The sequence below is a fragment of the Rhodamnia argentea genome, chromosome 6 (assembly GCF_020921035.1).
Source record: "Rhodamnia argentea isolate NSW1041297 chromosome 6, ASM2092103v1, whole genome shotgun sequence".
Taxonomy (NCBI): Eukaryota; Viridiplantae; Streptophyta; class Magnoliopsida; order Myrtales; family Myrtaceae; genus Rhodamnia; species Rhodamnia argentea.
The window spans coordinates 7,984,829-7,999,598 of record NC_063155.1 but is presented as its reverse complement, the minus strand read 5'-3'; the positions used below and the strand labels follow the sequence as shown (position 1 = coordinate 7,999,598).

General features: G+C 43.0%; 2 protein-coding genes across 3 annotated transcripts; both read left to right on the top strand.

The window, feature by feature from the left end:
- The first annotated feature begins 935 nt into the window (after nucleotides 1-935).
- Nucleotides 936-4,310, top strand: LOC115741900 (protein WEAK CHLOROPLAST MOVEMENT UNDER BLUE LIGHT 1-like). Of its 2 annotated transcripts, XM_030675919.2 has the most exons (3): nucleotides 936-1,217; nucleotides 1,735-1,898; nucleotides 2,466-4,310. In XM_030675919.2, the coding sequence occupies exons 2-3, from the start codon at nucleotides 1,797-1,799 to the stop codon at nucleotides 4,143-4,145; spliced, it is 1,782 nt and encodes a 593-aa protein (XP_030531779.1). In that variant the 5' UTR covers nucleotides 936-1,217; nucleotides 1,735-1,796; the 3' UTR covers nucleotides 4,146-4,310. The 2 variants fall into 2 exon arrangements, with proteins under 2 accessions (XP_030531779.1, XP_030531786.1); XM_030675926.2 differs by having other exon boundaries at nucleotides 936-1,898.
- Nucleotides 4,311-10,537: 6,227 nt separating this feature from the next.
- LOC115741857 (probable LRR receptor-like serine/threonine-protein kinase At1g74360) lies at nucleotides 10,538-14,629 on the top strand. The gene is made up of 2 exons (XM_030675878.2): nucleotides 10,538-11,001; nucleotides 11,279-14,629. Exons 1-2 carry the CDS (start codon nucleotides 10,938-10,940, stop codon nucleotides 14,506-14,508), a joined length of 3,294 nt encoding a protein of 1,097 aa, XP_030531738.1. The 5' UTR covers nucleotides 10,538-10,937; the 3' UTR covers nucleotides 14,509-14,629.
- Nucleotides 14,630-14,770: the final 141 nt, after the last annotated feature.

The window sequence follows — 14,770 nt, the reverse complement described above, 5'->3', positions numbered from 1 at the left end:
TTTTGTATTATTCTCTTATTTTTATTTGGTCAAATGTGTTCTTTCCTCTCTTTTTTCATTTAGTTTTCCTGTTTTTTCAACGAGAGTCCCACTTTTCTTCGTTCTTTTTATCTTCCTCTCACTATTCCCTCCTCTTTCTCTCTTTTTTGTTTTTTTTGTTCCATTTGGTCAATTATGGATAGAACTACCGGCAAGAGGAAAATGCCGATCGATTTCTGGATATCGATGACCAAGTGTTGCTCAATACGCGGTAGTAATTGGTTGACGATTGACCCTAACATTAATGATGAGTAACAGCTATATCGATAATAAAACTTGACGTTCTTTGTATTTACGTTTACTTTTTCACAACTTTCAATCCCGATACTTTATTTATAGTTTTCGGTGTTTGTCGTGGATTAAATTTCAACGTTGTATCGCTTTATCATCTTACTCAGTCGTCCATTAAATTTCGATAAAGTGTTATATACTTTGCCGTCAATTAAATCCCGACGGAGTGTATATCTTCCTTGTGATTCATTGAGACTCTTGTCCGAAATCGCCACAGAACTCGTCTTCTCTTAATAAAATCGGAGAACCAATTTTAACGGAAGTCATTTGTCGATTGGGACACTTGTTGGTGAAAACAAAAAAATGAAAAATATTTTCATTAACTAATCAATACAATCGATAATTTTTATGAGAATATTGTTCGAAATTATTCATTTTTGGCTTAATAAACGAAAGATTCAAACTTTGAAATAATTCGCTCTTCTATTGATCTGTCATGCCACGCGTCCACGGCATGTGGTGCAGCTGCCGCATGAAACACCTTCTCTAATCAACAACGCACATAAGTTCATACTTCTAGCAGTGTGCCCAAGAGGATTCACGATTTCGACATTTTGATGACTAAATCTCGAAAGGGAAGAAGGAAAAACCCGCGGCGGAAAAAGCGAAGAAGAATTCCCTGGACAAGGAGGCAACAACATTCACAACCTGTTTCAGCAAACGTCGATCCCCACGAAGGGTTCGGCGGGTTTCGATCGTTGTTTCCAAAACCCCCCCCACTGAGAGGGGACTAGACTCTTCGATCCCGACAAGCTCTCGCCACATTGGGTTCCACGATCTTCGAAACCATGTCTTTCCCCGCAGCGGACTCGCTTCATCTCCCGCGGCTTTTCTTCGCTTTGCTGCAGAGCGCGCTCTCGTCTCGCTTGGGAATCTGGAGAAATCAGGTACGGGGTTTCATTGGGTACGCAAGATTTGTGGGTGTGGAAATGGAAATGTAAAGTTGGGTCGGAAAGGTTTTCGACTTTCTTGGGTTTTGAGTGCACTGAAAGCTTGTGTTCTTGAGGGTCTTGTTGCATTCGGCGAAGGTTTGAGTCACGATTGTGTGATTACTTTAGTTTGGACTGTGAAAACGATGATTACTTGGAGTGGTGTGATGTCGGACTTTGGTTTTTGTTTCTTGAGCGGCCCTTCGATGGTCCCTCGAGGAACTGTTCCCCAGCCGTGACGCTGTCGGTTGCAGGGTGTATTTTATTGCGATTTCCAAAACAATCGAAAAGTAGATTGGCTTAGGTGGCGGAATCCCCCGAAGTCTTATTTGCTCGAAACTACGAATTTTGCATGGTTTCTTGATTCTTATATATTTGTGTATTTGAGACCCCATTGTTTCAGCTTGATCCTGTTATCTTTGGTTTTTTTATTTTCTTTTCATGTTTACTGTTTTTCGACATTCGTTTGGTGCAGGTTTCTTTGGGAAATTCGCAACAAGACTCAGTTTGCCAGGGGCTTCTTGCAGATAGCAAAGTATGGGTGAAATCGATACGAAACCGATCGAACCAGTCCAAGTCGCGCTGTCCTTGTTCGGTGAGAAAGGAGATCATAGGAAGCATCGTTCCGCCGGCAGTGACGTAAGATTTGTGTCATACGATTAATACTTTTTCTTGCTATCCTCATTTGGGTTGTTCACCAGTATGGTCTGCGATTGAGGGTGATATGTCCTGATGTAGAAATCCATGTGTAGTTTACCTTCATGATGTTTCGCTGGTCAGAAGTCCTGTAAGAGAAATTTGAGTGAGCAACTAGGAGTCCATGCTATTAGCCAGGAGGAGTTTTTGTTTTGTGTGGAAACTAGAAAGACGCCGGCGGGATTGCAAACGAGGATCATGGCCTATCTTATCTGATCAGGATGCCATGGTGTTAAGAGGTTTTACTCATTCCACAGTTTCGCAATTTCTTTCGGAGTCAAGAATAGAGGGAAACTAGAAACACCTCATGCTGATTTAGTTAATTAACAATGAGGACCATAAAGGCATATGTGATCAAGAAGGCTTAAACATCCGTATTTTCTTCTTGTCTTCTTCACTCCATGTTTTCGGATACGTCCATCTTCACACGTCCCTAAAAAACATATACATCTGGCAAGCAGCAAGATGTCGTTCGCTGATAACATGTGTTTCTTGTGTTTGCTATCTCAGACAGAGACTGATAAAGAGGAGCTGCAAGGCCTGCACAAGGAATTGGCTAATTACAAGGTGCAAATTGAAGCCAAGGAATCTGCCTACATGCAAGCGCTCCTCAAGCTACAACAATACAGTGAAAGAGTGGACGAACTTTCCTCTCAGCTGATGAAATCTGAGCTTGAGAGGGACAAATATGATAGGGAATGCATGCAAGCCAGGACCAGTATCAACATGCTGGAGTCCAAGACCAAGGAAATGGCCGATCAGCTATCAGAAACCGTGAAGATCCGTGAGCAGCTTTCTCACGTATTAAACGAGCTGAAGTCTGCCCAAGTCGAGTTGCTTGGGATGGAGACCGAGCTTGCCGTCGAGAGAGAGGCACGGCTGAAGGCTCTAACGCGAACGGAGGAGCTGGAAGCTGATAATCAAATAGAGAAAGGAAAGGTTGGAGTACTCCTAAAGCATGTAGAGGAGCTCAATGAAGTTCTCCTTATGTCGAAGCAGGCCGCTAAGGAAGCTGAAAAAGAAAAATGGGACATAATTTCTCAGAAAGATGCCGAGGTAAATTTAGCTACTGATGCGGCGGTTCAAATGCAGGAGCAGTTGAACAATCTGAAAAATCAACTGGGGATGATCGAGGACTTGGAGAACCAGGTCCTGGTGAAGTCCACGTATGTTGAGTCGTTACAATCTGATCTCAGGGAAGTGAAGGAGCTGCTCAGTTCATCTGAGAGGGCCACTTCCAATGCCACAACCGACTTGGAGAAGTGGAAAGCGGATTTGGAAGTGAAGAAAAGGGAAGTGTCAGACCAAGCTGCTTACATCGAAGTGCTTCAGATGGAATTGAATCAAATGAAGCGCGAAATGAAAACCGCGAATGAAAGGCTTTGCCACATGAGCTGCGATCTTGAAACTCTTACCGAAGATTTGCAGAACGCGGAGTCTGAGTTGAGTGAGATGAAGGAAAACGAGACTGAAGCGCAGGTCGAACTGGCGTTGCTGAAATCTCAGCTCCACAAAGCCCGGTCAATAGTCGCAGCCGCAGAGGCAGCTGAAGTTAGAGCGGATAGTGTTAAATCAGGACTTTATCTTGCAGTACAGCAGCTGGCGCTGGAAGCAGGCGAAGCCAAGAAAGAATGCCAGAGGTTACAGGAAGAAGCTGATAAGGTATCTGAGGAGCCTGAAAGCTTCACGTTTGCTACCGCCCCAGTAGAAGTCAGTGCTCAGGATGAGGAAATATTTGAAAACGCATCAAGCGAAGTGGAAGAAGGTTTAGCAGACGAGAACAGCACCAACATAACTATTTCGCTGGAAGAGTACGAGTCCTTACTCGCCTTGGCAAAGAAGGCAGATGAAATGCGTACGCTGTCTGTGGAAGACTCGAATCAGCACGCCGCATGGGGAAGCAAGCAAGAAGTGGAGATCCTGAAGAGAGAGCTTGAAGCGGCAAGCTCGAGGATTGGCGAGTTCAGGACTCGGGCCGAACAGGCAGCCAGCCGGGCGGAGGCCGCTGAGAATGCCAAATCAGCACTGGAGGATCAGCTCCGGAGGTGGCGGGAACAGAAGCAGAGGAGGAAGGCTGCAGTTCAAGCGCTCAGGGAGGAATCAATCTCGAGAGAGTTCAACCCTCCCACATACGACAGTACTCCGACTTCGCATATTCCTCTTTTCAAGATTCTTAACATGAAATTCTAGCCTCGGAAAGTCACAAAAGCTTGGTCCGAATAAAAGTTACGAAGGGAAATATGGGTCTGCTGGTCATATGTAGCAGATAAGTGCCACAAGTGTGATTATCTGATATGGGTATCTATGCCAAAACTTCATCATCAACATTCTTTTTTCTGAAGAAGTGGATGTTTACTGCTGCTTGTGCGATTTATTTCCTGTTTCAACAACGAGGTCTAGAGAGTATCGTGGTCTTGGAGTTGCGTGATTCCCTCTTTTTAAGGGCGAGCACGGTTTTTAGCGAATCACACCATGTTCTTGGTGTCCATGTAGCTGGAGATATGATGAAGACATCATTGTTATGCTAGATACGATAATGCCTTAATGAAGATGACAGGCCTGTGCCAAGAGCTTGTTGCTTAGCCGGTGGGGAGACAGAATTTTACTATACAAAGGTACAGGGGAAACCAAAACTCAAGGTAAAACATCCGCAAATTGTTGAAGGGGAAGAGAACGGAGAGGTAGTTTTTGGCTTACTTGGTGTCGTATATCCGACTGCTGGAGACGGTCGGTGCCGGGTATATTGTGAAATTTAGGCGGTGAGCTGAGAAAAATCAGGGCGTCAGGAAGAGTCGAACTCGAACTTAAAACCGATGGGAACTCGATCCGTCTATCGAACGAATTGCGCGTTTGGTATTTCGATTACGCAAGTTTAGTGCTTCTGATGTTCTTTCTGTAGATCTTATGATTCTAGCTCGTAACGCTCCCAGGGATCTTGGGTTGGGTTTGGTTGGGGAGTCGGGCTTGGACTCGGTCTGTCATCTAAATTCCTAGTCTCACGTAGGCTTTCACTGAGTTTCCACCGAGTTGAATGGACTCCGAGAATAACTTCATTTTTGAACGTCTGGCACGACGAAAAAGTGGACAGAAAATGTTTTCGCAAACAACAAAATTTCGGAAACCTTTTTCAACAGGGTGGTGGCCGCCGGCCGGAAAACGGGGCTTCAATTGCCAGACATGGGTAGCTGGTCGCGGAAACCCCCGTCCCATGATGGCGAACACGAGTCCCGGGGGCCGGGGCAAGGAGGAGGCGGGGATAAAGGGGGACGTCGAGAATGCAAAAAATCCTAGACGATCTCGAAAAGGGACTGTCCTGCCGTCCATCCGAGTCGAATCATCGTGTGCTGAAGGTCTCCTCCTCGCTTTTCTTATCCTTCTTTCCTCGAAATGACGAACACTTCGCACGCAGCGACTGACTTACCGTGACCATAGTAAAGACAGCTCTGGTCCGATCGTCATCAACTCGTTCTTCACGGGTCTCTCTTTCGTTTTTCATGCTCTTCTGGCGTGTTGATGCGGTCAAAAATTAGCAAATTTTCCCACACGAGGGACGAATTCTTGGACTATCGAGAACATTGGTTCAACATCTGAATTTTCAAGGATCTTGTCGGCCAAAGACAGAAGAGAAGACACCCAGCAGCAATTGCTGACCCCCGGAAACCTCGTTGATGCCATCGCTCAACACTTTCTTTAATCCCCGAATCTGATCTCACGACCGGCCGTTGCTTTAATGGAATGAAGATGGGAATTTTTGCTGGTCCAAACTTGGATTTTGACTGGCTTGAACCATTTTTTTTTTTTTGGTCAAAAGAAAATTTTCATTTTATTTAAAAAGAAGGTACATAACATCAAAACAGAACTAATCACAATGTGTGATAATCCGGTACAAATTTGAAATATAAGATCAACTTGGTATACCATGCTCGTTCTAGAAAAACGGATTTGTCGTAACATCATAGCGCAATCGGCGGTCAATCACCGAAACTCGCAACTCACATCCTCATCGGCGATGTGCACATGTCGAAACCTTTATTTATAGTAGCTACGGTTTTGTCGGAAGGCGGTGCGTGCTTAGGTTCGCCATCACCGTGCAAAGATAACAACAACGCTAATATGTTGAAAAAAAAAAAACAAATAACGTCTTGAGCCATCTTTTGATGGTTAAGTTTTTGGCGTTTCGGACTGAATTTGCGCTCGGAGTAGCTTTCACGAAAGTTGGCTCGGACGCACACACACGTGTGAATCGGTTAAATGGTGTCCAGTCGATTTGACCGACCAATGGAAACTTCGCTCGCAAGATTTCCACATGGACAAAATGAAGTATCATCGAAACACTCAATTAAGAGGATAAATAAAGAAACTCTAGAGTTTATGTTGGGCTGTTCTTTTGATGTCGTATATAATCGATTCTTTGAAGATCGGATAACTATTTATTAAGTATATAGTAATTATTTAACATGGCGACTATATTATATTAGGCTTAATATCGTGAAAAATCTCAAACTGGTATATCCATGACAAATTTATCCTAAATTATTTTTCTTTATCATGAAAAATCCCAAACCGATACATCCGTGATAAATTTATTTAAAACTATTTTTTTGACCACCAACAATCCTAAACTGGAACTTTTGTGACAAATTTACCATAAACTATTTTTTTTTTACCAAAGAAATCCCAAATTGGTACACATGTGACAAATTTACATTCTGTTAAATTATATTAAGGCCATGAAAAATTCCGAATTGATAAACTTGTGACAAACAAAAGGTAAAAATCCCAAACTGGTGTATCCGTAAACTCTACATGGCATCTAACTTAGCAATTTGATGGTTAGATTTAACGAAAACTAATCAGAGGGTAAATTTGTCACATGTATACTAATTTGGCGTAAATTTATTACAAGTGTACTAATTTGAAATTTTGAGTGGTTAAAAAAATTATTTGGGGCAAATTTATCACATGTGTATCGATTTAAGATTTTCCGTGATATTAACCCATTATATTACTTGGGGTTTAGGTTTTTTCTAATTTTTCTTTGTGATGAGTGCCTCAAAAATCCTAAAACTTGTCATGAAAGTATAATGAGTCCTAAAATTTTCAAAAAATACAATCAAATCCTATAATTTGTCAAATTGATGAAATCCAATCCTTTCATTGATTGCACATTTTGAAAATTTTAAAACTCGATTGAATTTCGACGATAACTTTTATGACTTGATTATAATTTTTAAAATTTTTAATTAATTATACTTTTGTGATAAATTTTCAAACTTTTAGCATACTTATCTTTTTTGCTTTCTTGTCCGCTTTTTTGAAGTACTCGTCGGTCTTATCAATTTGGTCACCAGAATAAACTAAATTAGGCCCTTAAACTTTTCGAAAAATTGCTAAAGTGGGTCTCTCGTATCCATTGCGTGCACACTTTTGGTGATAAGACCAAACGAGTCCTATCTAAAGCTGACGTGGAGAGTGGTCTTAGAAATTAGTCCACCTAAGATGCCGTGCCACCCCCGATTTTTAGATGACTAATAATACACTAAATTGAGGGCAAAAGATAATCCCATAAAAAATGTCAAATTTTTCTTTCTTTGAACAAAGCAAAAAATTAAAAAAATTGGCCAATTTCGCCAACTTATACGATGACTTGAAAATACCTTCCGTTAAACTTCCATCCATAATATCCCTTACAAATCCGACGTGGCAGCTTTCGCGAACAGCAACAAATAAACGAATTTGACGTGGCAATGGACGTGGGCTGCCACGACACCAAAAGCAGCCTAGTCGGATGTATAACGATCACGCATGCCCTTTAGCCATATGGACGAAAAGTACTTTTGGGTAAATGGTACGAGTACGGGTATTGGTGAGACGTATAAAAAAATTTGAAACATTGGTGTTCACGGGGAAAAAAGGTTAGGATTTTATGTGAGATTATCTCGAGAGTGAGCGTGATGACGCGACGTGCGACTAGAAATGGAAACAAATTTACCAAATCCTCTCTATTCCATCCTAATCACTCCATCACCATTGAGTATAAAAAGCACATGAATAGAAAACTACGGCTTCGTTTGTTTTGTGGAGGATAAAAAAATTTAAAAAATATTTTTCCTAAAATTCACTATAAAAATTAACCAACGAAAAATATTTTTATCGTTAACAATAACGTTCAAATATATATTGTTATCGGTAATAAATGTAAATTTTTCTTGGTCTTGTGTGGATATACACAAAGTGCTCGGACCTTCAATGCGACCACGAAGAATGGACAGCTCAAAAACATGCCCATGTTCTATTGCGACCAATCACAAAGAAAAGGTTGTTCATCATTTAGAAAATTATTGGATTTTTCAAAAGACGAGGGATGTTGCACATCAACTTGTCGTGCGATGGAAACTTCAAACTAGAATATCGGCCATTTCATCATTGAAGCAGTACTCTTCAATCAAGGGCCACCTGATCCTATGTGACTACTAGACCACAAATTGTTAAATGATAAGATGAAAAACTCCAAATTAATATAAGAACGTGAAATTTATTCAATATTGATTTTGAATCATCAAAAATCATAAATAGATACATATATGATAAATTTATCTAAAATAATTTTTTGATCACAAAAAATTCTATATTGTTACACGCGTGACGCGTTTATCCTCCGTTAACTTTTGTTAATTTACCGTGAGATTGCTGAACTGAATGACGCACGTCAATAACCGAGTTGATATGGCGAGTCCGTGAGAAAAATGAGGGAGATGAATAAATAGATTTTCGGACATTTATGAGCAGACCTTCTACTTCTATTGGTAGTGGAGTTTGGTTCATAGAGCTTAATGATCCGAAGGCTGTTACAATTCATTCTTCAAAAGCACATGCGAATAGATAGATTTACTTTTCTACGTGCTATATCAATTGAGTTGTTGTCAAGTGTCATCTAACTCAATAATTTCATAGTAAAATTTTATAGAAGTTAACGAAGGGTAAATCTGTCATGCGTGTACCGATTTGGGGTTATTAGTGATTCAAAAATTAGTTTGGGGTAAAATTTATCATAGGTACATAGATAATTAACTCGGGATAAATTTGTGACAGATATATCAATTCAGGATTTTTTTTGGAGCTAGTTAGCTACTAGTGGGGGGCAAGTGCGGTCTAAATGTAAACCAAAAAGGGAAAAAGTCTAAAAAATAAAGGGAATATAACAAGAACAAATTCAAAAATCCAGGTCAGCCATTGACTCAAGGGCTTGGCATCTCATGCTTGCTTTGATTTGTTTAACATGTCCTTTGACTCTGAAAACGGCCACAAACCAACTTCCTCCTTTGTCCCCGTGCTGTAGATTCAGACACGTGGCACGTTCCTGTGCCGACAAAAAAAAAAAAAAAAACCAAGAAATCCTGGGTGAACATCAGATCTGTCCCCCTGTTTTTGTTCTGTTTCCGTGTCCTTTTGGCTTATCTTCTGTGTTAATCTTGCTGCAATTGCCCGTAAACGAAACGGATTAATTGACTTCCAGATTCATATCTGACATGGGATTTTGGACCTTTTTGCATTACACTTTGACGTTGGCTCTGCTGAATCCGTCAAAGAAGCCAATAAAATCGACGAGTAATAACCATTTTGCCAACTCGAAAGGATCATCCTGGATTTTACCTTAAAAAAAAAGAAGAAAAAAAAGATAATCGACGAATTTTCGCAGTTCCGATAGCTGTCGTTATCTATTCGGATAAATTTTTACGCGTGCATTATTACATGGAATTAATACCTGGAAAATTCCGCACTTGAAGTGGGATATCTTGCAATTTCTCCAAACTTTTTACAAAGTTTTGATTCATGGTGATGGAAAATTGTAAATGTTTAATATCATGAAAAATCCCAAACCGATACATCCGTGATAAATTTATCTCGAACTAATTTTTTGACCACCAAAAACCCCAAACTAATACTCCTATGATAAATTTGCCCCTCTTCCGTCAAAATTTACTTTCAAATTATTGAGTTGGATAACACGTAACAGTTGACGAGTATACCAGGCAGTTTGTCATCAATGTACCGGTTTGAAATTTTTCGTAGTATTAATCTAATTTAACGAAAATTAATGAAAAGTAAATTCATCGTGTACAAATTTTGAGTTTTTGGTAGTTAATAAATTAATCTGAGGTAAATTTATCATAAATATTTAACTCAATTCTAAAATCAGGGGTTCCGGCCAAAAAAATAAAATAAAATAAAATCTAAAACCAGGGGTGGCTTTTCTAAAGTGGCATGGACTGGAAGTCTTCAAATGAAAATTGTCCTCTTTAGTGTCCTTGGGAAGGAACGCATGAACAAGCACAAGCACCACCTGATTTGTGCTTTCCCTTTTCGGCTTTTTCTCTTTTCCACGTTATGAACACAGCGCAGACTTTTCTTGATTTCAGACAGCCTCAAAGAAAACAAACCCATTTCTAGAATGATTTCAGAAAGAACGAAAAAAACACATTTGCTGTGTCAAAAGCCAGATCAGAATCTGGGTCAACGTGGGCGGCTCAACAGCTCCGACCTTGCCCCCCCTTAAAAAAAAAATAAAAAATCTCTTCTTTGCTCTGTCCCTGTATTCTTTCTCGGCTAAAACCATGAGAGATTGACCATTGTTTGCGTCTGATTTGTATAGTGAAAACAATTGTTCTTTATTCCCTCAGATTAAAGAAAGCAAGAATTGGAAGAAGCCAACATGCACTTGCTCCAAGACTGGGTGCTTTTTGGTCTACATGCAGGCGCTGGGCTTCAACGGCAATTCGAATATTTTCGACTTTACAACAGATATTGAATTGGAACTGAAACATCCTCGAGGTTTTTTTTTTTTTTTTTTTTCGTTTATTCGCCTTCGGCATGTTTGTGACTAGATTCTTGCACCTGATCACAACTGTATAGCTCAACCAAGAAGAAGAAGAAGAAGAAGTAGAAGAAGAGGAGGAGGAGGAGAGATTGCTGGTGACTATCATGTTAGAGGAGGAAACTGATCCATGGAGGATCATCCTGCTTGCTTTCTTGGTGTTTCTCGGAGGTAATTCTTTCAAACTCTTCCTGATTCTTGAACTGCCAGTCTTTTATGGTAAAATTCGGAATTTAGCCTCATATCGCATGTGGGTTGTAGAATCCTTGAAGATACTGATCATGAATCTCTCTGAATTTCCCGCTTTTTTTTTGTGTGTTTTTTTTGCGTTTTCGCATTGCTTTCCTTCGAAATTCGCAGATTGGAATAGAAAAGGTCTTTCTTTCGCTTCCCGAGGATGATGCTGTATTGAGTACTTACTGCATTCTTGTTCTACGTTAAAAAGCAGTTAGCGTTGTTCTTGGAGATTCTCTGGACACGGACAGAGTAGTCCTGTTGGATCTGAAATCATTCCTTGAGGAGTCCAATCAGGTGAACAGAGGTTACTACTCTGAATGGAATCATTCGAGCTCGAACCCGTGTGATTGGACGGGCATCAAGTGCAGTTCCGACAGCAATAGGGTCATTGGCGTGAACCTCTCCGAGAATGGCATTTCGAAAACCCTGTTCTCGAATTTCTCCGCCTTGACAGAGCTCTCCCATCTCGATCTCTCGAAGAACACCCTCAGCGGGCAGATTCCAGCTGATTTGAGCCGCTGCAACAGCCTCGTGTACCTCAACTTGTCACACAACATCCTGGACGGCGTACTGAACTTGACTGGTTTGAACAGCCTGCAGACGCTTGATTTATCGAAGAATCGCATCAGTGGCGGAGTTCAGACCAGCTTTCCCGCAATTTGCAACAGCTTGGTGGTTCTGAACATTTCGGAGAATAATCTCACCGGTAGCATCGAGGACGTCTTCGATCTGTGCTATAAGTTGCGGTATCTTGATTTGAGCATGAATGATTTCAGCGGGAACATATGGAAATGGTTTGGAAGGCTTCAGGAGTTCCTTATTTCCGACAACCATTTGAGCGGAAGTATCCCCGCATCGAGTTTTACGGATAATTGCAGTTTAGAAGTATTGGATTTGTCCGGAAATAATTTCTCGGGGCAGTTTCCGGGAAACATTTCGAACTGCCGGGACTTGGTCATATTACATCTTTGGGGAAACAACTTCACGGGCCAAATTCCGCCAGAGATAGGGTGGATCACCGGTCTCGAAGCATTGTTTCTAGGAAACAACAGCTTTTCGAGAGATATTCCCGAATCTCTGCTCAACTTGAAGAGGTTGGCTTTCTTGGACTTGAGCAGGATTAACTTTGGGGGTGAAATACAAGAGACTCTTGGGAAGTTCACCCAGGTCAAGTATCTAGTACTGCACACAAATTCCTACACTGGCGGATTGTATTCGTCTGGTATTCTTAATCTGACGAACATCGTCAGATTAGATCTGAGCTACAATAATCTATCTGGTCCGCTACCTGTTGAAGTGTCGCGAATGCCGAGTTTGAAGTTCTTGATTCTCGCCTTCAACCAGTTCAACGGAAGCATACCCTTGGAGTACGGCGACTTTCCGCTCCTCCAGGCGCTCGATCTCTCCTTCAATGAACTGACTGGGACGATCCCCTCGAGCCTCGGAAAGTTGAGCTCTCTTATGTGGTTGATGCTGGCGAATAATCAGCTTGTAGGCGAGATTCCGCCAGAAATTGGGAACTGCTCTAGCTTGTTATGGTTAAACCTGGCCGACAACAAGCTCTCCGGACATATGCCACCGGAGCTATCAAATATAGGCCAAAACCCGAAGGCTGCTTTTGAATCAAACCAGCAAACTGACAGGATCATACCGGGCTCGGGCGAGTGCTTATCTATGAAGAGATGGATTCCTGCAGATTATCCTCCTTTCAGTTTCGTGTATGCCATTCTTTCCAGGAGAACATGTCGGAACTTATGGAACCAATTGCTCAAAGGAGTCGGGCTGTTCGCGATATGCACCCCCGGTACATTGGTCAGGACGTATCAAATATCGGGTTATGTTCAGCTCAGCGGGAATAGGCTTTCTGGTGAGATTCCTTCCGATATCGGCAAGATGCGTAACTTTAGCATGTTACACATCGGCGACAACAACTTTTCCGGGAAGCTCCCTCAGGAAATAGGAGAATTGCCCCTGATGGTTCTGAACATTTCCATCAACCGGTTTTCCGGGGAGGTCCCGTCGGAAATAGGCGAGATCTTGTGCCTCCAGAATCTCGACTTGTCCTACAACAATTTCTCCGGCACTTTCCCCGTGAGCCTGAACAATTTGACAGGGCTGAGCGAGTTCAATGTTTCCTACAATCCGATGATATCTGGTGTGATCCCCGCGACCGGGCAGTTATCCACTTTCGAGAAGGAGTCCTTCCTCGGCGACCCTCTGTTGGTCCTCTTGTCTTTCCCTAATCAATCGCACTATCCGTGGGCGAACAACACGACATCCAGGCCGAGGCTAAAGAAGCCTCCGAGGTTCAGCGTCTTTCTAGTACTCTTTGCTCTGGTTCTTGCTTTTTTGGTATTTGGAATCTTCTTATTCGTGCTCTTCTCGTCGGTGAAGAGCCCGCTTGACTTCCCCGAATACCTGCTGGAAGAAATTAAGTACCGCCGCGAATTCGGATCTAGCTCGAGCAGTTCGTCCCCTTGGTTATCCGAGTCGGTTCCGGTGATCCAATTAGTCAAGCGAGCATTCACTTATGGTGACATTCTGAAGGCGACCAGCAATTTTTCGGATGAGAAAGTGATTGGGAAGGGTGGTTTCGGGACAGTCTACCGAGGCGTGTTGCCGGACGGGAGAGAGGTGGCTGTGAAGAAGCTCCAAAGAGAAGGCATTGAGGGAGAGAAAGAGTTCCAAGCCGAGATGGAGGTCTTATGCGGAGACCGCTTCGACTGGCCGCACCCAAATCTGGTGCCGCTCTACGGTTGGTGCCTATACCGGTCGGAGAAGATACTGGTGTACCAGTACATGGAGGGAGGGAGCCTGGAGGATCTCATCCCGGATCGGGTGCACCTGACGTGGCAGAGGCGGATGAACGTGGCGGTCGACGTGGCCCGGGCCCTGGTGTTCTTGCACCACGAATGCTACCCTCCTATAGTGCACCGCGACGTGAAGGCGAGCAACGTGCTGCTCAACAAGAGCGGGAGGGCCCACGTGACCGACTTCGGCCTGGCCCGGATCGTGGATGCCGGGGACAGCCATGTGAGCACGGTGGTGGCCGGCACGATCGGGTATGTGGCGCCCGAGTATGGGCAGACGTGGAAAGCTACGCCCAAGGGCGACGTGTACAGCTTCGGAGTGCTGATAATGGAGCTGGCCACGGGGAGGCGGGCCGTGGACGGCGGGGAGGAGTGCTTGGTGGAGTGGGCGAAGAGGGTAATGGGGAGCGGGCGCCAGTCCGCCCGGTCCATCATCCCCGTCGCGCTCATGGGTTCGGGACTGGCGGAGGGCGCCGACGAGATGTGCGAGTTGCTGAGGGTCGGGATGCGGTGCACGGCCGAGTCGCCACAGGCCAGGCCGAACATGAAGGAGGTGCTGGGCATGCTGTTCAGGGCATCAAGCCGTCAGGCCAACCGTTCTCACTCCTCTTCACCACCTTCTTCCCTCTGACCTGATTCGAAAATCTTTTCTGAGCAATGTTAGGACTTAGGAGGATGCTTTTTTGGTTTTTTGTCTTCCTTTGCTTTGGGTTCTATCACATTCTTCTTGTACACAGGAACATCAGTTGATATAGATAGGAATGGGTAATACGGACCAACCGAATCAGAAATTGCCTGCATCGGCTCGTATTCACCGGTTCGGTTCGATTTTCGAGGACGCCAATCCGGTTCTCGATTTCAGGAAAAAAGGAGAATTGATTTTGTGTGTGTTT